Source organism: Lagopus leucura, unplaced genomic scaffold, assembly GCF_019238085.1.
Source record: "Lagopus leucura isolate 7727_CA_CO unplaced genomic scaffold, USGS_WTPT01 Super-Scaffold_100004, whole genome shotgun sequence".
NCBI classification, from domain to species: Eukaryota; Metazoa; Chordata; class Aves; order Galliformes; family Phasianidae; genus Lagopus; species Lagopus leucura.
This window is the reverse complement of record NW_024962264.1, coordinates 24,438,960-24,466,381: the sequence shown is the minus strand read 5'-3', so window position 1 is coordinate 24,466,381 and position 27,422 is coordinate 24,438,960. Positions and strand designations below refer to the sequence as shown.

The window sequence follows — 27,422 nt, the reverse complement described above, 5'->3', positions numbered from 1 at the left end:
AAACAAACAATATCGTGAAAAATGAGATCTTTGGTCCCTCGGTGATAAAGCCTTACATTACTTCCAGGGGGGTGGTCAGCATTCAGCCTGTTGCTTCAGGTACCAGGAGCCAGGGTCCAGTCCCTGCTGTGCTCTAGTTCCTCCTGCACTTTCAGCTCCTCCTCATCCAGAAAAGGAACAGTGAGAACAGCCGTGCTGAGACTGATAAGTGATCAGACAGAGATAACAGTGATATTCCCCATCAGTGACTGCCAGCAAAAGGCTTTGATCGCAGCTGGAGCTGTGCAAGGGTGGCCACCTGGAGAGCCGTGCAGATACACAGTGAGAGTGATCATGCTTTTTACATTAAGAACCTGTAGGTCTTTAATACCTGATACACATGTTTCTTAACGCCACTCTCCACAGCCCTAAAAGCTGTCAATTCCTTTGTCACAGGCAGCTCAGAACAAGCAGGACTGCTCCCTCTGCAATGTTGTTACATAGCACTGAGGCAGATCACCAGAAAGGTCCAGTTCAGTAATGGAAAAGCAGATCAACAGCCTCAAAACTTTTCACTCTCACCCCAAGAGAGCTGCTATCTTCACTTCAAGTTTCAGTTTCCCCACTGTGAGCTTCAGAAAATAAAAAAAAACCTTTTCACAACTTAATCTTTTCTTTAGCCAAAACCTAATGACAGATGCTCTAGCAACTCCGGTCAGCTTGAGTTCTCCCTCTGCACCAAGCTCTTTGGTGATGTATGGGATTCAGTGTAACCACTTCATAAGCTCAGGGAAAAAACACAAGCTGGTTATGCACACTTTAATTATGTGTTCTGATGCTCATGGGCTGCATTCCAGGAGGCTTTTCCCTTCCTTCTGTATCCTGAATGGCTGCATGCCTGCACATTGATCGAGTGCAGCCTGCGCACTCCCCACTTGCCAGGACTGGCGTTTGTGCTACCTGCAGATCCTTTGCTATCAGTCCCAAGCAGGGAGCTTCCTTTCAACATACTTCTACACAATGGGAGTTTAATCCAGTGTGAATGGGAGCAGTGGCTCTGTCGTTGGGCAATGCAGTGGGTGCGGCAAGAAGAGGGCAGCAGATGAGGCTACGGCTGTCCCCACCTGGCCTGATCCAGGCACACGAGCACTTTGCAGGCTGGAAATAAGAATCATAACCCTTCTGCAGATTGCAATGGAGAACAGATGCATTTGGCAGCTCTGAAAACAACTTGCCACAAAGCGAAACCTTGGTCCTGCTGGCTTTATGTCATACTAACTCACTCGTGGGAGGTGAAAAGAGAAAAAGCTGAGGATGCACTATAAGCTGCTGGGAGGATATGACAGAGGCAGACTCATTCCAGTGACATAAGTGAAGTGCCTCGAGTTGTTATTCCACCAAAAATGCAGACTCTATTTTTAGCTAAAGCAAAGTAAATGAACACAGATTTGGAAAAGCAATGCAAACAGGTGAATTAAAGGTAATGAATGAACACGCAAAAGGCTCCTGTTGTTCCACTCTTTAGATAGAAAGGAAAAAAAAAATCCAACCCAAACTGTATCAAAGTATCTCACAGAAAGGTTAGCAGAACAGGCAAATTTTATTCCATCTGAGCCAATGATGGGTTAAATTATCTGAGCATTACCTGCACATGCACCTGGATACCCCTAACATTCTGATAACCCCTCATTTTGAACAGATACATGGGTGTCTGCACCATTGGTTCCATACACTTAGTAATGGATCTGTCAAGCGATTCTGCAAAAAAACGCATTTATGCAAAACTCTCAGAGCATCAGAAGAAACAAGCAGCACAGAAACAATTCTCCATCTTTTTTTATTTTTTATTTTGGTATGCACTTTTTTTTTTTAATAAACAGAACTTGTATTTAGCCACACCTTTTTGTATTCTTACTTTTTTGAGTAGTCTTGAATCTACTGGCAATCACTAAAGACTCTTGATTAAAATAAAGTTACCCCAACCAAGATAAAAATATGGAGATAGCAGCCCAAAGCGACTCCCACTGGCTTCAATGGGAACCAGGGTAGGCTCTTCAAGTCAATACAGCATATGCATATTAAAAGTGGCATCCTAGCAGTAACATGACTCTGACTCTTACACTGCATGAGACTATTCTGAATTCACCTTTGGAACACCTTAGGGTACAGAAACACACTGATAATCATTCCTCTCCCATTTATTTTTATGATTTCTATTTCGTTTTACAGCAAGCATCTTATCTCACACAGTCCTCTCTAAGAAGCAAAATATTGTCAACAAATACTCACAGGGCTCAGCCTTATACCAGGAATTAAGAACCCTTCATGTTGCTTCAGAAAATAAGAGAATAAACAAATGGCTTAAATTCCAATACAAGCATTTCTACCGTGGGTAAACTTTTGATTTTCTCTTCCTCTTCCCCTCCATCTTATACAAAAAAGTACGTACATAGCAGCTTTAACGGCATTCTATCCAACTGAAGTCCAATCCAACCACATCATCTACTCAAAACCTTTTTGTGGCATTATGCATGAAAATACCATCAACCAAATTCAGACATGGAAAGAAAACAATTCTGGCCTCACAACTGCGAGTACTTCATGCAAACCTCTTGCATACATTTCAGAGGAGAGTTTAGCCAATATTGAAGTACACAGGACAGCTTTAAATGTGTACTGAGCATTTGTATTCACTGCCAGAACTGTTGTCTAGTAGCTGAAACAAATTCAAGCCTTTTGTTTCTTTCAGACTCCAGATCACTGTTATCTAAATGTTTTCCAACTTCAAATTACACTCAGAACATTCCACATTTTCCATAAATATCCACTATGTTGAAACCTACTTTTCATACAGATTGAGCATATCTAATGCTTAAATAATCTCATCAATAGCATCCCATTTCAAAATATACAAGCATAATTCAAGCTCTGGAATTCAAGTTCAGTTTTTCACTTCCACACACACAGCTGACCAAGAACATGGTGCCAACAAAGTCTGCACCATTCAATTCAGTGATGCTCACAGTAAGTCAGCAGGAGGTAACATAAAGTATTGTAACATTTTGTAAACCATCAAGTTCAATATAGTTTACATGAAAAAATAAATACAATGTAGAAATAAATATCTTTCTAGTAAAAAATAAAGGTTTTGTATAACAATAAATAGAACTTGCATTCTTCTTCTGAGACAGCCCACTTCCTCTAGTAAACGAGCTTCTTAGCAACTATCAGCGTGTTCTTCAGAAGCATTGCAACAGTCATAGGTCCCACCCCTCCTGGCACTGGAGTGATGAAGCCAGCCTTCTTCTTCACTTCTAAGAGAAAAGAGAGAAAGGAATTGACTAAGAATGTTTCCAGAAAATTTTTTCTCATTCATTTTTCCAGATAAGTCCAACTGTCAACAAGCTTAAAGGACCGTGATTTGGACAATACTGAAGAATATGTGAAAAGTTACCACAGAAGTCCTCAAATCCACAGTAGTTCCAGGATGAGTTTGAGGGACACGGTTTAGTGGACATGGTGGTGATGCACTGACAGTTGGACTAGATGGTCTTAGTAATCTTTTCCAATCTTAATGATTCTATGATAGGATACAATCAGGACCAGAGTTGCACGGTAGTCCTCTCCTTGTCAATGTCATTATCAAGGCACCAGTTTTGGGCTATGGTTTTCCCACCAGCTTAAAGCAATCTGTCTGCAGAAGGCTGCCTTTTCCTCATGGGAGTACACACCTCCAGTCAGCCTGTGGTCAGCCACCTCAACTGCGTGCGTTTCTGAGGAACTGCAAGAGCAGGAGTCCATCAAGAAGAACAGCTGAGCACAAGCACAGCCTTCTTCCCCCACTACAACCTGAAGCTTCTAATGAAAATACTCTACCTGTTCTGAAGTTCTGAAGGGAACTTCAGAAAGCTACAGTGGGAGAAAGTACAGCTTCCTGGTTGGTTTGTTTTCTGCTTCTCAACATGGGCAAAGAACAAAACAGAGCTGAGTCTGTAGAAAAACAAATTCCCATTGCAACAACAGCCATAAATGCTCAACTCCTTTAGAGAAGGTGTGGTTTTGTTGTTGTTTAACAAACAAAACCAAAGTAAACCAAACCACAAAACAGCCTTATTATGGTGCCTACATCAAACTTGGACTGGGAGGCACTGGTCTTACCGAAGTGTCAAAGAAAGAATTTTGACCACTGAATTAGCGGCAACTACCTGGGCTATGTGGCTGTCCAAAGGTAGCATGTACCTTGCTAAGAGATAGATACACCTTTATTCTTATTTTTTAAAGCATGTAGTTAGAAATGCACTTTAGTTAACAGTGGCATTCTACTGATTGCTGTAGAGATTTTCACAAGTGCCACCATGAGTGTGCATCACACCACCCCTGCTTTTTTTTTTTTCCCCACCTCCTTCCTCCTTCCTCCCCCCCCCCAGTGTCTGAAGTAAGGCATGGAAAGTAACTGCAAGCATGTCATATAGACACACTCTATGGTGAGCATTACTATTTGAAAAGCAGCTGAGAAGAGCTGTTAATTACACCAGGGAGGGCTTTGATTACTCTACTAGCTGTACCACCAGATATACTGTTTAAAATACTTGGAAAGCTTAACAAATTGCAACTTGCAATGCTTTTTGTTGTTACTTTGTTTTTGTTGTACATGCAAGTTGTAAGAAATAAATTAAGGTCCCATACGACAGTTATTCTTAATATTCTCACACACTCTTACTAATTATTCTGAACTACCTGCTCTTTGAGATTGGTGTTTATGGTTAGCAGCTACTGAAAATCCCTAACTCAATGTCATAATTATTGAAATGTACCCACATCTGAAGTGAACACCATCATAATTGCCATACAAATTGTTTCAGCCATTTAAAATTGAAATAAGTCTATTTCCATGGCAATGTTATATGCTTCTCTTTGTGGTGTTATTTGGAATACTCTTATCTTAGTTACCAAATGCTGCAGTTCACAGCTGCACATAAGCCTTCTAATGCACATCGTGCACAACATCATTGCCTCTCATGTTAGGAGCTGTACTGAGGAGCACAGGCACAGAGCACAGTGTGCTGCTCTCACAGGTTGCAGAAGATTTTCTCTCCCCGTACTCTATCATTACGGAAATCACTGTGGCTCAACGTGGCAGAAACCACAGTTTATATTTTGCATACAACCACCTGGATACCTTATTCACAAAAGCTGATCCAGATATATACACAAAGGCTGCTCCAAAAGTAATGCCTCCTGTTTTATTGTGTTGGCCCACAACATAAGAGGTGGATGTCAGTTGCACAGCAGTAGAGGTTGAACCTTCCCACAACTATTCCACATGCAGTTTCTTGTTCATCACTGAACAAAATGCATATCTAACAGTGGTAACTATGTCAAAAAAACAGCGCTTTGTAGCTAAGAATTTGCTCTATGAAACAGTGTTATTGTACTCCTTGTACCTGTTACAGTTTCCATGGAAATAAACAGGAGGCATTACTTTTGGAGCAACCTGTGTAAACAAGTGACAGTTGTCTATGTTTAGGAACTACCATCTGATACATCTCCACCCAGAAGAGTAAATACAGGCCAGATGAATACAATTCTCTAAGAAGAACATTAGTGAGCAAAGGGGTAAAAATAACATCAAAAATGCGAACAGACTCTCCTTCTCTTATGAAGAGTAGAAAGCCAAAGCAGTCCTAAGGCAGCACTTTGGTGTGACCCACCTCACGTCAGTAAATCGGGTGCTGCCCCTTTGCTTCCTTCAGGAGGTCTCGTTTCTGCTTCCCAGCAACGGTAAAGCTCTAACCTAGCTTCTGGAGACCAGCAATTTGTAAAATGTTGGTATACAAATGAGATGTCTATGGGGAAGGAGCTGCTATTTTGCAGCTTCTTTAGAATCTTCAAATCTTCCTTTGATTCTTCAGAAGAAATGAAATGTAGATTATTTCCTCGACAAACAGGCTCTGCTGCTTTGGAAGCAGCCCTTCATTCCTCTGTTCCTTTAAAGCAGGAACATCAGACACGGAATAGGGTTCATCACACAAACCCAGGGCAAGTCTCAACCTGAAGGTGGCTCTGAGTCTGGCGCATCTGCATTGAGTGATGCAGAATAATTCCTGCCTAAGCATTGTTTGCACATGGCTTTATTAGTCCCTGTACAGCTTCTCCAGGATCACTGCATCCGTGCAGCAGTGCACAAGTGTGAATCACGTGCTCAGCAATCACAGTAGATATCCCATGATCTGCTTGCTTTACACAGTCTGGAATTTTCCTCACTGTGCACTGTGGAATAGTAACCTGAAAACAATGATTCCATTTCTCAAAATTCCTTCTGTTTGATATTATCCCCCTAATGCTCCCCAGCAGAAAATTAAGCAGCACAGCTACTTTCAGATGCAGCTAATTAGCACAGACAAGTGGGTGAGATATTGCAACAGCCTTGGGATAAAGAGCAGTGGCAGCAGAAATTAGAGGTCCCAGTGAACATTTCCTTAGACCCCTGCATGAGATGTGGCCTCCTCTGTGAGAAAGAACCTCGATTTCTCCAACCCAAAGCAGAGTGACACTAGGCAGTGGTGCTCCATGGCCTCCTGGCAGCCACCACCCAGAGCTAGCAGTTGCATTTAGCAAACATTCTGTCCACAGCCCTCCTTAGAAGCTCAAGTAACCATCCATTGCAGCTGGGATCCTAGTGAACTATGAAAATAGCCTCCAAGCCACCATTTAAGAAGTAAGGAATGATAGAAAGCCTTTGGAATTTGCAAAATAAAAGTCTTGCCTTAGCAAAGCATACCAACAGGCAGATCTTCCCTTGAGTTCTACCAGGCAACAACACAGAGACAGTATTATACAGTTTGGACTTCTATTACTTAGACAAAGAATGTCACCTCTTCAAAATGAGCTCAGCTAAAAAAAAAAAAAAAAAGCAGTAGTGAAAGTAGTTGGAATACCCATGTTCTGTTTTCAGGACTGCTGTTTGGATAAGCAGCATCAAGAGATTGTTTGGAAAGGATACAGAAGTTTGAGAAGAAAGAAAGCTCACAGCCTGGAAGGTAGTGCATTGAATGTGGAACAGCAGAAAACAACTGTCAGAATGAACTGTTTCCACAACACCTGCACTTCTACGTCCCACCAACTCTAGGTAAGACACAATGCCAACACTTAAGTAAAAAATTTGGCTTTGAAGATGATCATGGTACATTTTTTCACTACCCAAACAAATTTCAAGGCACTTGTCAGCTCACCCAATGGATTGGTAGGAATTAGTGCTGTAGTTAATCAGAACAGGATACATTTCCCTGGTTCTTACTAAACTTATGTGCCTTTTGGTACACTTGTTCCATCTAGAAGTGAGCCTGGTCCATTCTGTATACTTCAGCTTCATGAACCTCTCCAGCTCATTTCCAGCTATCAGTAGCCAACTTCATTTCTAACAACATATATCATGAACACCCAATACCACCAAGACTTGTGTGTTCCATGAACAGCACGCCACAATTCAGCAACAGTGCCACCTTCTCACAGGCTGTGAAGATTGCAGTGACAACTGAAGTGCAAAGCTCCTCCCTTGTTTTAGTACAGTCCTTCAAGACCACGTTGCCAGAAGCCTTAAGAAGGCAAACCTCAGCCAGCTGCTCCCAGCAGCACCCAGGGGTAATGCCAGAGTGTTTGGCCAGCAAACCACAGAAAATGTTTGGGAGCTCTTGGTGCACAGCTTCAGAAGCAGCTCTGTGCTCCTAGAACACGGGCAGATGCACCACTACCACTAGGTAGATAGGGTGGGAGCTGAATGAGGATAGCAGTTCTGTGTATTGGAACATGGGCAGGTCCACCACTGTCACTGGGCAGGTCAGGCAGGAGCAGCACAGTAGTGAGCACCTCTGTATCAACGATCAGCTCCAGCAGTGCTGCGCCACCACCCTGCTTTACAGTGACTCCTGGAAACAGTGCTCCGCCCATAAGAGCTGTTCCAGTTGCATGCTCTCTTCAAGCTACATAGTCAACCTCCAAATGCACAGTGTTTTCCTGTCTTGCTCCTCTGGATATCTTGTAATCTCACATAATTGCACTCTGGGCACCTTTAACCACTTACAGCCAAATGGGACATGGCTCACACTGATGCCCACTTTAGAATACAGATCTCAGAGCTTCAGAACTCATCTTGAATAGGTATTCAATACTCTTGGCCTGTGCTAAGAATATTTTCCACCAGGTATTTCTTACCTTGAGTTTATGAATGAACAGTATTAAAAATATATGTATTTGTAATGTCATCTTGATGTAAGAGGTGAAAATAAAGTTCTGTTTCAAACCCACTCCCTAGAGATCAGAGGATAGCATCCAAGTATTGCTAGGATATGACAACCAAATCACAACAGTTCTCACCCACCTATTGAAGCTTATTTGCACTCCCAGAGGTTCTCAGCCAAATGACCTTGTTAGGTCTGCCATTCCCATCCATTTCTTACAACAAAGGTTTGACATAGGATCACCCAGTTCAGTCTCTCACACATCCCCTTGCTTCCACTCCAAATATTTCCCTACTTCAGGAAGGAGATGATGAAAGAACATACACTAGTGGGCTACTTTACATTACACAGCTGATGTACGTCATGCCAGCTTACATATTGCAAAAAACATTTTGACACAGGCTTAAGCATAAATTCAGTCAAGTGATCAAAAGGAGGATAAGGATAAAACAATTTGGTACATAAATAGCCTAGCTTGTTCCATTTCCTAACTGGCAAATAGAAGATTTGACACAAGTGATATAGTTTGCATTTTTTTTTTTTTTTTTTAAACTCTGTACAGAGGGACAGTTTTTTTGTTGTTAGAGATTTAGTGAAACTTTCACCGATACCAATAAACCAACAACAACTTCCCTTTGGCAACGCACAGCAAAATGCTACTTGGAGTTGCAGTGGCATAATCGAGGTTGAAGATCCTCCCTCCTTTTTGGATCTTCCCTCCCCCCAGGTAAAATCCTGAGAGCAACCCACAGCAGACATGACAAGACACATACGGTGCATCGCTGAAACTCTGAGTCATGGCACGGCCACTGAATCAAGCCCAGCATTGCATTCAGAAGGTTATGCATTTAAAGAAAACAAACAGAAAGGAGACATTGTCAAGTTTCTGAAAGTCATATTCAAACATGCTAAAACAAACAATCAGAAACAAACAAAAAAAAAAAGAAATTCCTGGAACTCCTCTCTATACTTCATTTTAGTTCATTTCTGAATATGGAAAATCATCTTTTACTTCTGATGGCACAGGGAAGATAACCACACAAAAATTGCCCTGTAAAATGTATTTCTACTGGAACTATTCTACAAATGCAGCTATATATTTCTAAATGCATGCTCAAAGCATCACTGAGCTCACGCAGGTCATTCCATAGACTTCAGCAGACAGATATAAAGTTCATTGAAAAAAAAAAAAAAACCAGGCAGGAATGAAACAAATGATATAATTTCAAATACATCTAGTGGGCTAGAAACATTCTGAATACAATTAAGCTCTGAGACATTGTGCCAGCCAAGATGTTAATAACTATTAAAAAAAGCAACAAAAATGGTGGCTGATTTTCATACTTATCAAAATAAGGAACTGTTGAGAACCATTAATAATGTGGGTGAACGCTGTCTAAGCTTCCCACACACAGCTCTGCCAATAAGCTTTAATTTTCAGCTGCAACAATCCTGCTATTCCAGTCTGGAGCTCCTCCAGAGCAGAGAGATTTAATCCAATTACACTATGAACTCGCTCTGCAACACATTCAACATGAAAAGATCAATATGTAACATCATACGTTATCTCAGTCGGGCTTGCCTGGACCAAGATTTTCAAGAGCTTGAGATGAACCCACCTTAATCCTCAGCCTAAAGGATACTTCTGAAGCAGAAGTGAATATTTTCAAATACAAATTTGAAGAGGAAGACTGAAAGCAGGCTTGAAAACTTGTGGCATAACAGCATTTGCTACGATCAGTGAGAAACATACATTATGAAAAGGCAAAAACTGTGGATTGCTTCTGTGTGCACGCACGTGCAAATACTTTTGGGAGGCTTTAGAGATTCTCAGAGTATGAAAGAAGCCTAGAGACAAGCATCTCTAGAACTGTTGCCACCATACTGCTATAAAAGCTCATCGGTAACTCTCAAAGTTTGCTCATAGAAGTAGTACTGCCTTTCCTAAAGAACATATAATTTCTTAAGAGCAGGCATACAAACAAATTGCTTGTTGAGAACAAGCATTTCTGTCAGTGCTGAGACATAGGCTATTCAAAGCATTTATTATCAATGAATCCACTTGGTTCACATAAGGAGTGTTTCACTGACCTTCAAAGTCCACATCTCCAACTAATTTGGTCTTTCCAGTTAGAGGATCATGGATATGATTGATGCCTACATCTATCACAGCTGCACCTTCTTTGACCATATCAGTTGTAATCAACTTCGGGATACCTGCAATCATCAAGATATTTTATTAACATGGCCAAATAATCTTAGGCCATCAGTTCCAAATTATTAAGTTTGCATGCACCCCCATACCTCCCTCCCGTGCTGAAAAATAATAATATATATTTCACTTAATTATTAAGCATAGTGAGAGAATCTGATCTATGCCACCAGCTTATTTTTCATTCCTGTAATATATGAATGAGATAGATAACAGAAAAAAGTATCCAACTCATATCTACCCACAGTGTCAGCCCACTCTGCAAGAGAGAACCAAAGACTTCCAAGAACAAAATCTTAAGTTAATTCCTGGACAGATTCAAAAAAATGAAGCAACTCCTCAATTGTTATGGCAAATAAGTATCTGAGTGCAAAGTCACTACATGCTATCAGAGAGTAGGTAATATAAAGCCATCAGCTAACATCTGCATGTTATACAATTATATCTTAAATGCAACATCTGCAATCTTCTTTGTGCACCTGCTTTAAAAGACTTCCTAAATTTATTTTCTTCTATGCAGCCGCCCACTCTGAAAGACAGGAGATTTGAACTTGGAAACAAATTCAATTTTTGCCTTGCTTCTTGGGCAAGCAGCAAGCTCTATGTTATCTGAGGAACGTCTGCCTCAGTAACAGAGCATCTCCAAAGGGGGATTCTGAGCTCACCCTGCTGCCCTCCCCCTGAGGGAGACTTCTCTGAGGTGGGGAAAAAAAAGAAAACAAAAAGCCACCACCAACAACAAAAAAAAACACATTAAAAAAATAAAGAAAAGGAAAAGAAAGCAAACATATATGTTTTGAGACCAGTGTTACTGGAGGCAAGCATTAGCATATGAGTACTATGACTCCACTTGAAGTGCTGGACCTTGGCCAGCTTGTCATTTGAATCCAGGCAATAGAAGAGCTTTTCTTTGCTCTCCATTTCTCACTCCCCCATAGCACACAGCCTTGAAACTCTGATTTTAATGTTGAGCAAACCAAGACCTCATTTTTTTTTTTTTTCCCTATTCTGATGATAAGATCTGGATACATCTCCTTCATCACACTCTTGTGCAATCAATTGCAGGCTGACTGCTAACTGGATAATGCCTCCGTCTGATGGGGTTAACGATCTGTGCATGATAGGAATGGGAGCATATTAACGGAAGTTGCACAGTTACACCCTTTGTAAAATGGCTTGATAATAAGCCAAATACTTAAGAGCAACAAATAAACTAACCCCCAAAGCAAATGAACAGATCCATTTACTTAAGCCTGCTTTGCATACCAAGCAGGGAGAGATAAGCATTGGAGTAGCAATTCCTAAAATGCAGCGATTGAACAATGTGGGAATTTTTTTCCTTTCCAGCTTTGTAGAAAACAGCTAAGCATGCTTTAAACAAACAAGCAAACAAGTCCCATAAGATCCCAGTTTAGGTATAAGGACTGTGAAACAGTAAAATACTAGAAATTAAACCAGCCACAGGCTGAATCAAGCAGTCCAGGAATTTAGCAGTGGATGGGGCAAGAAGGAAACTTTAGCCAAAAAAGCAAAAGCTGTGTGGTACAGAGCTTAGGCAGCTCTGGCTGGAAGCAGAGAACAAGAAGGAAGGAACTACATCAATAGCTACAAAGAAGAAAAGCTGCACAGCCAATTCTCTAGGGTGGAAATAAACAAGAGACAACTTCTGAAGATGGGCATTCTCAAAGCCTAGAGTAAAAACGTGAACATCTGATTTGACTTATTTGACAGCCATGGATGAAAGTGAATAAGAAATTCCTCACAGATAGATAATAGGAATCTTCCTACTATACACACAGTACACATAGTTTACGTAGCAAGGTTTTGGTAGTAAGAGGCTTTTCCAATGTATTTTCTCTCTCACTTCCTTTGAGAAGAGACAGAGTGGCAGTGGGCAGGGCTGCACGCTGTTTGAAAAAAGCCCAGAGCTGGACTGTGTATCACTTCAAGTCTATCTCACATTGCATAATAACTGTTGTATCATGCTCCTCTTACAAAAGACACAGGGAGAATGAATGAACGAGAAGAATGAATGCAGCTAAATGAAGCAGCTAAATGCAGCTAAAACTGAAGTGTTTAACTACAAGCCTAACTGATGACAAACTGTTCAGCATGTAAAAAACCTTGAACTATATTAAATCAGCAGCATGAATGTTGATATTACTGCTTTATTCCCAAATAATGCACATGTTATTTTTCATTCACAATGAACCCACAGTTGGCTAATCACATGTGGGAGAACTGAGCCACTTCTTGTTCCTGACCTGGCACAAGAAAGAGATGACAGTGCAGTGAAGCCCTGAAGGAATGGACATCTTGCTTCAACAGGAAGCAAGGAGCTTCAGACATGTGCCTAGCTGTCTTCCTCTGGAAAATAACTTCCCAAGATTACATTTCAAGGATGGTGAGGAGGGAGAGAAGGAGCACAAAAGAGTAAATATGCTCATATTTCTCCCCATTTATGATCCTCCTAAACCATACAAGAGAAGGAAGATATCTCAAGTTGCACGGATACAGAATTTTATCAAAGACTGGTTTGTTTTTAAGTTTAATTTTACTAATATCTATTGATGGAAATAAAAGTAAAACCAAAGATTGCTCAGAAGTAGCACTGCTTATTTCTTTGTCCTAGAAAATCCAAACAAAGTATTTCACAGGTCTTTCAGAGCCCCTCCTTTTGCCATTTGTCATTTTCTTCCTTTTTACATGATAATTATAAACAAACAAAAAAACCCAGCCATGAATAACACATGTGTTACCAAAATTACTATTTAATTTGCTATGTTTGCCCTTAATTCAAACAGCAAGAGAAAGATACCATTGTCTTTTATGAATGGCACCTCCAGCTGATTTAAAGAAAACTTCCTGCCAAAAATTAGATGACTCATGATTTTTGCACAGTACAGAGAATGTCTTAATTTACATAATTACACCTGTATAAACTACACACCAACTGGTTCCCAATCTGGAGTTCACTCTGGAGTCTCCCTAAGGGAAAGGTGTCACACGTGATGAGAAACAGTTTATGAGTCTACAAATACGAAGGACAGGAACGAAGTGCCAGATCACCTGTCCATCTTACAAGAAATCCCGCACACCATGACACCCTTGGCAAGCATGAGCACCATTTATTTGGTAAAAATACATGAAATAGCAAGTAGTGCCACCAATTGACTCCAAGCTTTTCTTTTTGGGTTTTAAACATTGTTTTTGGTTGTATTAACCACATTACCTGCAGCTACTATGACAATGTCAGCAAGTTGAGTATGGATCTTGAGCTGTTCCTTTGGTGTGTGCCTATGCGCAATGGTCACTGTAGCATCTCCTGAAGCATAAAGATTGACAATTAATAGATAGAAAGGGCCTATATAGCAATTACTTTCAAGTACAACTGTCATTTTGGTACATGAAGAACAGTAAAGAAAACCATCAAGTCTGCCTGGTGATGCATCACTTGTTTCAGCATCGGCAGAATGCTCACAACATCTGCATTTTACATATATGAAAAAGCACTTGCTCTTAAAAATTGACACAGGATTAATTAATGCATACACTTCAAACTGACATTATTTCTTACTGATATTCCCCCTTACAAGAATGAGCTTGGCTGATAATCTGACCAACAAGAGAAAAATACAACCAAGGCTCTCCTTGGCCTGAACTATGAGGTTAGTAGCTATGACAACAATGAGACTCTAGGGCCAAGAGCCTTCATAGAATCACAGAATGATTTTGGGTTGAAAGTGACCCCTTAAGACCATCTAGCTCCAATCTCCCCTGCTACAGGCAGGGATACCTCCCTCTTGACCAGATTGCTCAAAGCCCCATTCAGCCTGCCCTTGAATGCTTCCAGGGAGGGGGCATCCACAAAATCACTGGGTAACCTGTTCCAATGTCTCACCACCCTCACAGTAAAGAATTTCTTCCTTACATCTAGTGTAAATCTACTCTCTTCCAGTTTAAAACTATTTCCCCTCATCTTATCGCTACCTGCCCTTATAAAAAAATCCCTCCCCAGCTTTCCTGTAGGACTTCTTCAGGTACTGGAAGGCTGCTATAAGGTCCCCCCAGAGCCTTCTCCAGGCTGAAAAGCCCCAGCTCTCTCAACCTGTACTCCTAGGGGAGGTGTTCCAGCCCTCTGATCATATTCGTAGTCCTCCTCTGGACCTGCTCCAACAGCTCCATGTCCCTCTTGTGTTAGGGGTCCCAGAACAGGATGCAGTACTCCAGGTGGGCTCTCACAAGAGCAGAGCAGAGGGCAGAATCACCTCCCTCAACCTGCTGGTCACATTTCTCTTGATGCAACCCAGGATATGGTTGGCCTTCTAGGAAGAGCACAATGCTGGCTCATGTTGAATATCTAATCAATCAACTCTTCCATCTAAACAACGATTGCACACGAGGGTCAGACAGCCAAAGCTTTTTGTCAACTGGAACATCAACAGATTTCATAGAGAAGAAATGTTTTTGAACTCACATGCGTAACACAATCAACATCAGCATCAATATTTACACAATCTGTACAATTTCAGTTGGATATTTTCCCCACACACTCAAAATATTCTAAGTAATCATTTTACTTAGGTCAAATGCAACAACAGGAAAAGACTAAAAAGGTACTGGGATTTTGTAGATGCCTGACCAGCTCTTCTATCTCCTGATAAAGCAAAAACTGCTGAACCTGTACTTTACACCAGAGCAGGAAGTGTTTGAAGTTATCACAAGTGTAAGACCACATCCTTTTGGGTAAACTCAAAAGCTCTGGGGCCTGCTCCTGCATGCACCCACATTGCTTGGCACAAAGCTACAAATAAACCCTGCCAGCAAGACATGAAAAGCCTTGTGCAGATCAATAGAGATGCTGAGGAAAGACCACTACACACAAAACAAAATGTCATCGGATTAGTGACTAAAATAACATATAGAGTCCAGCAGCAAGAGTGGTAGTCTCTCTGAGACTGCTCAAAAAATGCAAAGATAAAAGCTATTGAAAGAGATTGTTCCCAGATTCTGATGCCATTCTCCATCAACCATTTGTTCTACTCAGTGTTCTTGTGTTCATCTCCACCTTCCATCCACCATGAACTCATAAGCCACTTTATTAACCATTAAATAAAGATTTTTGCCATCTCAGACATTAACACCACAGATGCTTCCTCTGGAATGTGTCTGTCTAATCTGTGCCTCTTATCTCATTAACTCTCTTCCCCAAGAATTTCATCTTCAATCTGTCTGCGCTCTGAATTCACTGCTCTTTTCCCTTATCTCTCATCGCTCCTCTCCTTCAGTTATCACCAGTCCCTTTTCAGCCTCTGCAATCATGGAGAAGCAGATGAAGACATTTGCAGTTAATGTCAACAGAGAAGTGCATATGTGCATAAACTATTTCTACTATTTCTATAAACATAAGGGGAATTCCTAGGAGTTAGAAGTCTTTCACCGATTTTCTATAACTTCCCCTGCACTTAAGTCCATCGAGAGCTTGGAATAAACAACTGCCTTCAAACTACCTCCGCACTTTCTTAGGGTAAAAACATCCCAAGCAGTACATAACGCCTGCATGTCTACTTTCCTTCTTACTCCCCTCCCCCCTTTCTGCAATATCACCTATTGATATCTAAAGTAACTAATAATAAAAAAATAAAACAACAAAACTCAAGGGGAACAGGACAAAGGAATGGAATAAGGATAGAATAAAAAGGAGAAAGATATCCTGCCTCACACTGCAACCCCTACTACCAAAACCATACATTACGAAGTTCTTTTGATCTCTTAAACTCTATTCAAGGGCTCTGAGAGTAAACAGTGATCCAAAGCTATGTATATTCATAGCTTCTAAGCAGTAAAATCAGTACTATTTTCCTGTCCAGAGCTTAAGGAGTCTGTGGTCAGCTCCTGAAGCCAAAGAATTGCTCTCATCACTATTAAGGAGAGGTGGGGAAAAAAAAAAAAAAAAAAAAAAAAAAAGATTGTCCCTACCTTCAAAATAGCAGTTCACCTCAGAAAGAGTGGGTTTTCCATTTAGGTGTGATCATGCCAGAACAAAGAATAAGTAACTTAACTTTGATAATGCTACTTCTGATAGAAAAAAAAGAGGATATTAGCAAATAAGGCCTAGCACCATATTGCTATGTTAAGTCACTAGTTCATAAAATAAGAAGTGTCTTGATCTGTCTATGGATAATACACTGTTTTGTAAGGAACCCTTCCCTATCTAATCACATATTGCCACCTGCAGGACACTGCAGCTGCAACATAAAAAAACATCACAGATGAAGACAGACTGCAGCTTTTCATTTTTGCTTATCTCCAAAAAACTGAAAACCTATCCGAAAACATACCCTTTAAAGGAACCTTTAAAGATAATCTAGTTCCAACCTCCTTGCCATATGCAGGGATTTCTTCCACTGAATGAGGTTGTGCAAGGTCCAAATCACAGAATCAATCAGGCTGGAAAACATCTTCAAATTTAAACAGAACTTGTTTCAAAAGGAGGATAAAATGATGACATAACATCAGAAAAAGCCCAGCCCAGAAACTGACCTTTTCTGCTGAGAAACCATCAGCAAATGCATTAGCAATTAATCTCCTTGCTCCAGGTGTTAATGTCATACAAGAGAAAGGCTTTCCCTTTATCCAAATGCTCTGGTGAGCTTTATTTTAACTAGTTCATTAATTGTTAAAATGGAAACATTACAACACCTGACAACACAAACTTACCTCCAGGCCTTTCATGCTCTCCATCAGTATGCAGAAGCATTGAAATGGGCATTCCAACATTCTTAGATCTTCCAGCTACAACAATATTTTTCCCAAATGTTTGTATTCCTTATGAGAAACCAAAACAGAACACAACATTTTATTCTGCTATTTTGAAATACTAAACCCCTTCTTCTCAATGCCAAAATAATAGCAATTATTTGCTATTGTGGACTGCTGACATCAGTGTGACTTGGAAACCCACAAGGCTGAACTTAAAGTATGAACCCACAAAATAACACTCAGCTTTCACAGCAGAGAAACAAAACTGGCAAGTAATTGAGTTTTTCTGAATCATCCTTTGTAGGCTAAAAAATTTTCTTTCCTGACCACAAAGTGAAATGAAAGCTCTCTTGTCCATTGGTAGGAGCATACTGTACTCAGAAAAATAGCACCTATTTAATTCATCTTTTCCCCTTCTAGTAACCAACTGAATATTCCCATTTCTGTTCTGCACTTTCCCCCTTACCCTACAGGGATTTACGCATTGCAGTCTTTTATTTGATAGCTACACAGGAAGTACAGAACAACTCCTTAAAATTCTGTGCAACACTAAACAGTAGAAAATAAGTTACTATTCAAAATGCTTAAAGTCTTTGACATGAACTATAATCTACAGGTAATATTTATAACACTGGCAAAATTTCCCATCCTCCTTGGCATTTCCTTATTATTTAGACTAATCCTCTAAATACAGGCTCTTCCTTAAGAGCAGTACCTTGAAGACAGCCCACACTTGACTCTATCCTTCATTCCTTCTATGTTTAATAAAAAGAAAAAAATAATTAAATACAGATGAACTTCCTACCTGTCCGCTTTATGATTTCCCAGACAGCAGCAGCAGTGGCAGGTATTACAGATGGCTGATCGAGACACAGACGTCCAATGTTGATAATGTGAAATCCATCCACATCCTTTTCAGGTGCGATAGCGTTACAAACTGTCCGCTCATCTATATGGTCTGGGAAACATTGCTTTCCAATTACACTTCTTTCAACTGTCAAAGGTCATCACTCCTATCTGAATCATTATACAGACAAACACACGAGTTCCATCTAGCTAGAGTAACCGTCTCCCCTCGAAGATAGAATTTGCAACTCCAACCAAAGTCTACTGAAAATTAAATGACTCCATCTGTAATATTGCTCATGCTATAGATTCAGTCCAAATTATAGGCTGACACTAAGCTGTGATTGATGACAATAACTGTAAAAGTAGAAGCTTAAGCAAGATAGCTCTTGTATGTTCTGCAAGAGTTATCATCACTTGGCTCGAAAATGGTTTAAAAAAATCATAGGAAAATTTATCTTTTAGTGCATATTTCCCATAGCAAACAGGATCTATGTCCTAAATTTTAATCAAATGTAAGGAAATCATGAACTGATTTTTTTTTCTTCCAGTTTTGCTTTCAGTTTCCACTTTACAACAAAAGTGGCTTTAAGAATTTGTTAATCATTGGGATCCAGTTATGTCCTACTTCAGAAAATTGAGAACACAAATAATTGTTTGAAACTGCTGAGCTCACAACATAAAATATGGCTTAAATGGTGATACCTGATTATGAAAAAGATATGCATTAGCAAGTGTCATCTCTGAAAAGTTACAAAATCAAGTTCAAAGCCTGCACAGATTTGGACACTCCAGGGGAAGAACGCTGTAAACCATGTCCCCGTATGACCTATAAAGGAAATTCTGTTTGAGAAATATATTTATCTAGTGATGTTTCAGTCAATTTTAGTCTACTGCTTCATTGTTTAACAATTTCCTAAACTTTTATAAGAATTACACTCAAAGTTCAGTATCATCTCAGAGTTACTATTTATCTCTTATATGATGACAGAACTTCCATTCCAGGCAAGATCTCGACTAATCTCACACTGAGGAAGGTTCAACCTCTACTATCACACCACCGTTATCTGCCTGTGACATCATGGGCCAACACAATAAAATAGGAGGCATGACTTCTGCAGCAGCACTTGTTAACCAAACTTGCACGATGACACTGGCCATCACTTGCCTAGCTACTCCAACATGCTCTCTTATTTACACAATAAGCACGTGCTCTCCAGTCTAGACATACTAGAAATGAAGTCCAGTTCTCAAAAGAGAAGATTGATGAAAATAAAAACAGGGAACAAAAAAAGATTCTGAGAAGCGTAGGCAGGGAGCAAAGAATAAACTGTTCCAAAGCACAAAGGGACATGATGTTTATCCTAATTTATCCCACAATTCTTTGCTGCTTACAACTAAGAAAATGTCAACTTTTTCACATTCTATCTCAAATCAACATCAAACATGTCTTCCTATCTTCCAGGCAATTTAAAAGATAGAGCAAAGTCTCCACAAAGCCATTACCACATCAGAAGTACAGTGCTCCAGAGGGGCACAGAAAGGAAGTTTTCCTCAGGCAAAGATGGTAATCCTCAAAGTTAAGTTGCTGCAGCTCACAGGACTGAAAGAACAAAGCTATCCTCTGCTTCTATTTTTATTCCAGTGTTGATCAAAAGCCACACCTGTGTGTGGCTTATTGTGAAAAATAAATAAATATCAACACTCCACACAACAACCGCCCTATTGTGGGATTAGCAGACACTGCTGATTAGGTTTTCACAACTTCTGGGCTTTGCATCCTTCTGTTACAGGATAAGTCAAAAGGATTTTGGAAAATCAAGTACATCAGTTTTTTGCCCATCTCTCACTCAAGTTGCATGGAGGGGATACGGTGTTGCCACAGGAAATAATAATTCAGTAATCAAAGTTATATCCAACATCTATTGTAGAAATAATTTCCTGAAGATTTTCAGTTCATGATGGTTTGGATATTTACCTTTACTAGATAAGTATACAAACAATGTAACACTGAAAACGTAATACTATTCATCAAATGCCTCTAAGGTTTTAGTAAGGCAGACAGCAGCCAGCCCTAAAACAACAAGTTTCACAGGCTGAATAGACTATTTATTCCTAATGTGGTTATGGTAACAGACATACCACAGTTTGTAGGGAAGTCACCACTTACTTGAGAATTTAAAACATTCAAACATACCAGCAACAGATATCTAAACTGACATAACTAGAATTATGTTCTGATCCTTCCTTGTGAAACATTCAACAAGCGTAAAAATGACAAGTTGCAAGGCTCAAGTCCCTTACTAAACTATTAAAGCAGACTGCTCAGGAGGGGATTGCAATGACTTTGTATTATGTCACCAAAAAAAGAAGTACTCCTGTAAGTGGTACCCAATCATTTGATGGAGTATCAGTGCAACTAAGATGTATACGATAACTCCCATTCCCGGAGGACACAGGAGTGGATTGGGAATCCAGATGAACTATGAACTATAGTCTGTGAACTATGCAACACACAGAGAGGAAGATTTTTATCCCCAGGTGCTTAACCTTTTGTATAAGTTCTTAATATCGAGGATAAGTCATTAAATCACCTGTTTGCCCTAATCTGTTATTGCAGGGATAGATGTTTCCCAAACCAGCCCACCCTTTCAAGTTGTTCCCGACTTTGTGTCCAGGATTTCCTCCTCCTTCCTTGTGTTCTACTTCCACCTAGTGGCTAACTCACTGCAGCAGATGGCAAACTTGTCCACAATCATCAGTTTTCTCATGTAATACAAATGACAGAATAATGAACACTAGTTGTTATTACAAACATGAACAAAACACATGCTTCAGTTCCTCCATGAACTCAAAAAAAAAAGACAGTTCCTGCCCTTCAGTGCCCAGAAGCTCCTGCCCAGTGCCCACATATCTAAATATGTGATAAAAGACAAGATTTGGAAATAAAGAGGGGGAAATTCAACACATCACCCAGTCTATTACAATGATTCTCTTAGCTTCGGCAAATCCCTAAGAGAAAGCATACACTGGTTTAATGAAGTTAGAGACTGATATGAAGAGCTACAAATTTTAGCACTAAATACCATATTGCCACCTGCTGCTGACTGATTCATAAGAGTGAGATTATTGTACAGAACTAGAGTGGGGAAAACAATCGACAGGAGCATGCTAGAGGCTTTCAAGTCTTTAGCACAATGCTTATCTCAAATATTGGTGAAAGCACACAACAGGCAAATAAACATTTAGGGCACAAGCAAGAACCACTCTGAGAAAGACTGTCCCACTATCTGCTAAGCAGCATATCTTGGCACGATGCAGGGGAGGAAGACATGGCAAAGGTTTTGGTATTCAAGACAAAATACTGCAATGTGGTAGGAAAAAATAAAATAAAATCAGAGAAGTTAACTTGACAAAGTTGAGAGAAGATTTGCTATTTATACAATAACAGAAAAAGACATCTCTTCATCAAGCCCCTCATTATCTATTTGCTCTCTTTCTGGAGCCTCTGATGTCACTATGATGCACTTGCAACAGCAAAAGTTGTCAAACATTTTCCTCTTACATGGATCATATGTAGGGAGTGAGATAACACCCACCTGGGAGAGGCAGCTGAACTAATACACCACTAACTGTTGAGTCCTTGTTGAGTTTTAATGTCATATCCAACAGTTCTTCCTGAGAAATATATTTAGGCTTCAGTATGACCTCACTAGAAATTCCTGACAGAAAAAGAAAGACACTTATTTGTATCAGGAAACTTAGGGAGAGCTTACTCACGTTGTATAAAAATCCGTTAATGTTCAACAACTGTCTCGAATAAGACTCTCTGGTCTTTAATGCTATATTTCCAGTTATCAAGAGCAATCTCACAACAAAGTTAGTAGTTTGACACAGCAGCTTCAAAATTAAAACAAAGACAGAAAATATTTGGAAATCAATGCATATAATAATTTGTCTATAACCACACTCTCGAGAATTATGAGTAAAACCAAATGGACCTAGCTTTGCTAATAATGCTGGCACCATTTAATGGCTCTTCTACTTCTGCAGAACCAAACTTACAACAGATTTTTCAAGTCACAGGAGAAGATTGCAGTTCCACCAAAAACAACAAAATGCTTTCTGTTTAAGCTGTGATGCTCTCTCATTCTGAGGTGATTGAGTCATATTCCAGGTAATCAGTCCCTCAGCTTTACTATTTGATTTATATCTGAAACTCTGCCATTGACATACACGGTTATGAAACTTTGTTTTTGGATGAGATTGCCTGGCTTTACTGCAGACCTACAGCATCCAACAAGCCAGAAATTCCATGAGATGCACCACATACATATGAAGGTAAATATGATGTTATGAAAAAAAAAAAAGTTATTCCCCAGCACTCACGTTTCATTTGCAGTTTCTAAAAGTAACAGTGCAAACTACCTCCCAATAACATTTTAAGGTGCTCCGTTAAATTTATGCCTTCCATGCACATGACATAAGAATTACTTTATATATCACTGCAACTTTTTCACCTTAGCTAAAATCGGAGAAGGTGAGGAAGAAAAAGGTGTGACATGAGATGAAGATCCAAAGGGGGTTCTCTTCCCCACTTTTAGAATATTTTAAAGAACAGTGTCCTGTGCTCACCAAAGGAACGCTTATATTACCTAGTACATACCTACAGCTGCAGCTGCTTTTACCTTATTTCTGACATAGATATGACTAGCTGGGTTGTCTCCTACTAATATGACAGTGAGATGAGGTCTCTTGTTCCCACAGGATATCCACGATTCCACATCCCTTTGAACTTCCTTCAAGACTTGTTTAGCGAGCTTTGTCCCTGAGATAATGGCTGCTTCATCACTAAAAAGACAAAAGTACACACAATAGTCACATCTGGACAGTCCATAACCATGGCACTTCTGAGCACACCATCCACTGCATTAAATACTTGCATATGCTTTGATGCATTAATTTGATAGTAATTCCAATACTACTTGAAAAATACTCATGCGGTTTCCTGCATGAAAGACAGAGGGAAGCTGAAGAAAGAGTCTTGTGCCTTGAGCTTGCCTCAGCACCTGCCACCCACCCCCTTTTCCTCTCTTTCATTGCTGTCATCAAGACTCCAAGCACAGATGTGGAAAGCCCCATGCACCCCATCAGTCTGCAATAACCGAGAAGCCTCCAGCATGCACTGCTTTCAAATGCTACGATCTGCCACTGCTGTATCACGTAATCCAGCCATTAAACACAGACTTTGTCGGATGAGAGATAGAAGCAGGAAGGTACACAGGAAGGAGCCTGGGGCAGGAAGAAATCCTCAAAAGTACCCAAATCCCAAACTGTGGCTTCATTTATGCAAGTCTTCTACATCTGACTGACAGATGAAATCCAGGCTACGCTTGTATTAATTACCACAGAGCAATTCTATGAAAACTTTGCTGCACAGGAAAAAAACAAAGTATTCAAAACCACACAGTTCTGGACCAGAACTAAGAGTACCCAACTCCTGCATTTTTCCTACTGCTCACTCTCTTCAAATAACGTAACTTTGGAGCAATAAAATGACAATCATACAACACAATAAATGAACACATTGTTGACCTCAATTTTACTCCAGCTTTAGATACATCCAAGGTTATCTTTGACATTACTTAACTTGATTTTTTTGTTTTTAAATCAATACATGTGTTTTTATTCTTTTCCTAATGGCCTACTCTGTACTTTCTCATTTTCCACTTCTCTCCTTGCTGTTAGTCAGGTTTAGGCCATGTATAGCATTGGCACAAGACATCTGTTTCCATGTACTTCTTTGCCAAATAAGTAGTTAGTGCTTAACAATGTAGCAATGGCATAAATGTTTAAGGATAGAAAGAGCTAACAACCTTCTGGTGCCAAAAAAAAGGTTCTCAATTCACACACAAAAGCCAATAATACTATTTTTGCTCTAAATGCATGGCCAAAGTACTCATTCTCCTCAACTTTGGGCAACTGATTTCAAGTGTATGGCTCTCTCTTAAAGGTATAACCACATACTCATTTAGTAGGTCTCAAAGATCAATCCAAAGCAAATGAAGAGAACTACAGTACTAAAAAAAAAAAAAAACAACCAAAAACAACACAAACAACCAGCCAAAAAAAACAAAAACAAACAACCCACAACCATGCATGCACACAAATAGAAAACACTCTCTTGCATCCTACAAGCAAGGATACAAGGCACATTCTCTATCAGAGCCAGGAGCCTGTCAGCAGGCTCTCCCATGCTTGGATCTTTCTAAAGATAGCATAGAGCAACTTCCACAAGCCTAAGTGACATGAAGTTACAAAGGAGAAAAACTTTAATGGAAACTCATACAGGGGTACCCCAGATACCAGGGACCAAGTCAGTGCCACGCATTAGTTCACACATGCAGAAATGAGCAAGCAACATTCCGTCTTTGCATTAAGGTGTGCAACAGTCCGACTGTCTGTGAGCTATTCCTTTTTGATGTTACAATAGAGACACTCAGAAGACACAGAACGAGGTACTAACTTAAAGAATAGCTTTATTTTTTTGTATTCCTAACTTTAAGGTGCTTTGGAGTGAGATGCTAATGAGCAGGCACATTCACAGCAAACAGCCAGGAGAGCAACTCCCAGTCTCAGAGAGTATCACAGTGAAAATAAAGTACAAAGAAAAGGAATACTTGGCTGAAATACCAAGCTAGCACTTTGGAGACTGACCACGAACCATGGAGCAAGTGAGACAAATCTTTGGAAAATGGAGCACCTCAGGAAGATACAGATAAGAAGTTCGTCAAGTAATGCATTCTTCTCTCCTCAAAAGGAAGGGAAGAGCCAACCTCAGTACAAAGCCATTCATGGACACCCTTTTTTTTTTTTTTTTTTTTTTTAGCAGCGCACAGTAGTTCTATAAAGCTTCAGCAAGCCAGTGCTCTATTTGTCATGAGTCACGGGCGATTAGAAGTGCTCCACATACCCACCAGCTTGGCCTTCTATTGGTAAATGGCATGACTATACCCAACTTGTCAATATGGCTACCTCGAGAACCATTACATGTAGCACATGCGACCTTTTCATCAGCCTTCCCTGAGTACCACCTCAGTGGCCAAGCACCCATGAGTTTGGCCTCATCTCAGCCAGTATCTAAATCTTTACAAATCTGATGGCAACAAATGAACAAACAAACAAGCATACAATAAATATTACAGTACTTAGAATACAAAGATTATGTTCTTGTACACAGATACGCGCTACCAATCTGCTGTCTATTTGGTTAAATGCAACAGCAAAGACCACCTCGCCTTTACCATTAACCATACATATTCCAGTTACACAAACCCAGATCTCTACCAGCACTTAAACAGTCAAATGAGGACCACTGAGAGATGCCCTAAATTTATTGTCAATACAACTGATCTATCTCATCTGATTATCATGACAGCAAGCCAACATACTATTCTTAGGAAAGATTTCAACAAGCAATTAATTCTGGCAATTAAATTTATCTTTACATATTGCGCTCAATTACTTTGATATCTGTTACTTGAACCTTGCCTGTCACATCAAACAAGATAAGAACCTGTGCTGGCATTTTGCCTGTTTTCTAGGAAGGCAGCAGTATTTATTATTTCTCATCATTACTATTAATTTCTAGCAGGTTCAGAATTTTGTCTAGAGTTCTAAGACAAACATAGAAACTCAGAGTATGTGGAAATGTGCACTATGTTTTGTCTAACAGAAATGTGTTTTCAGCTCCTAATAAAAATCACTCTGGGGAAAAAAAAAAAAAGTTGTACAATCATTTGGAAGGTAGCTTGCAAAAGCAATAAAACTTCCTGGTCAGATTAAGAATGGAATGACTTCCCACCTTTACAAGCCTGATCAGTATTTGGTTTCTCTCCTGTCTATGTCATATTCTTTGGGGAAAACAAGCCTGTGCTTTTAGAACATGCAGAACAAAGTTTTGAGCTCTATATTGCCTTTACTATAAGAAAGTATGAGACCACAGTGCAACAACTTGCAATTAACAACCTGCCACATAATTGCTCACATCTGTATATGTTTAGGAGCACAGCTAAACAAGAAAAAAGGCAATTCCTCAACACATGGCAAGAACGTCAGGTCAGACATTTGAAAAAATTTTACTCTTTGAAAGAGCAGTGGTGGATTGGCACCGGCTGCCCAGGAAGGTGGTGGGGTCACAGTCCCAGGGGGCATTCAAAAACCGTGGAGATGTGATGCTGAGGGATATGGTTAGCAGGCATGGTGGGGACAGCCTGATGGTTGGACTTAGAGATCTTTTCCAATCATAACGGTTCTGTGATGCTGTGCCAACACTTCTCAGGCTTAAAATCTCATTTAGCTCCTTGAACAGAGACAGGACTCCAGAACTACAGCAAATAGTAAGGCATCAGGTGCAGAGGAAGATTGCAGTGCAGCAAGTCAGTCCAGGCACTGTAATCAACATATCCCCACTGAAAACAACCCCAGGTAGCCTCTGAGCAGTGGGACAGCAGCCAGCACCGTCACTGTGCCCTCCACCCCACTGCATCCATGGGTCACGTTCTGCATCCTCCTCGGTTGCGCTGCTGACGATGCGCGGGGCATCACACAGCGGTAAGCTGCTAACTTAGACTTGCGTCTACACGGCAAGCCTGAAAGCAGGAGCTGTCACAACAGGATCTTCTCCAGCCTGCTCACACTTTGTTTCCCAATGGAAGCATCCCTAACGCTGACCCCATGCGAGCACCCGCTGGTATCCGCGCTGGAAAACAGCAGCTCCCAGCAGGTGAGCACAGCAACAGCGCGCGTCCATCTAGAAATACCGACACTGTGCCTAAAGTATAGCCCCATCCGCCCCGGGGAGGGCCCGGCCGCCCGGGAACACGAGCACCGGCAGGGCAGGGCCGGGCCTCCCCTCCCTTCAGACAGCGCGAGGAGGAGGAGCAGGGAGGACGAGGAGGAGGAAGGCGGCGTGCCGTACCTGGCGGCGCTCCGGGGGACGCTGCCGGCGTGGCGGGACGCGAGGCGAGGGAGGGCGGCCCGCCATCGGCACAGCGGAGCCAGGCCCGGCCGCAGCGCGGAGCACGGGGAGAAGAACGCGGCCGCGGCCATTGCGCTGCGGCGAGCGGAAGCGCCGCCGCCCGGAGGGGCCGGGGAGGGCGGTGCCGGTCGCTGTGACGGGCAGCGGGGCTGGGCGGTGCACTCGCTACAAGACGGGCATCGAAGCGGTGGAGCGTGTCCAGAGATGGGCGACGGAGCTGTGAGCGGTCTGAGGCATAAGTGCTGCGGGGAGCGTGTGAAAGATCCGGAGACTTAGCCCTGAGAGAACGTTACTTCATCACTAAAAAGACAGAAGTACACACGATAGTCACGTCTGGGAAGCCCAT

The 27,422-nt window shown here is 40.8% G+C and overlaps 1 protein-coding gene across 1 annotated transcript; it reads right to left on the bottom strand.

Annotated features, from left to right (window-relative positions):
* Positions 1–1,800: 1,800 nt before the first annotated feature.
* MTHFD2L (methylenetetrahydrofolate dehydrogenase (NADP+ dependent) 2 like) lies at positions 1,801–27,147 on the bottom strand. The gene is made up of 8 exons (XM_042871868.1): positions 27,017–27,147; positions 22,703–22,887; positions 21,636–21,758; positions 17,996–18,148; positions 17,149–17,256; positions 13,661–13,753; positions 10,308–10,433; positions 1,801–3,293 (listed from the first exon to the last, which is right to left on the bottom strand). The coding sequence occupies exons 1-8, from the start codon at positions 27,145–27,147 to the stop codon at positions 3,181–3,183; spliced, it is 1,032 nt and encodes a 343-aa protein (XP_042727802.1). The 3' UTR covers positions 1,801–3,180.
* Between the last annotated feature and the right edge of the window lie 275 nt (positions 27,148–27,422).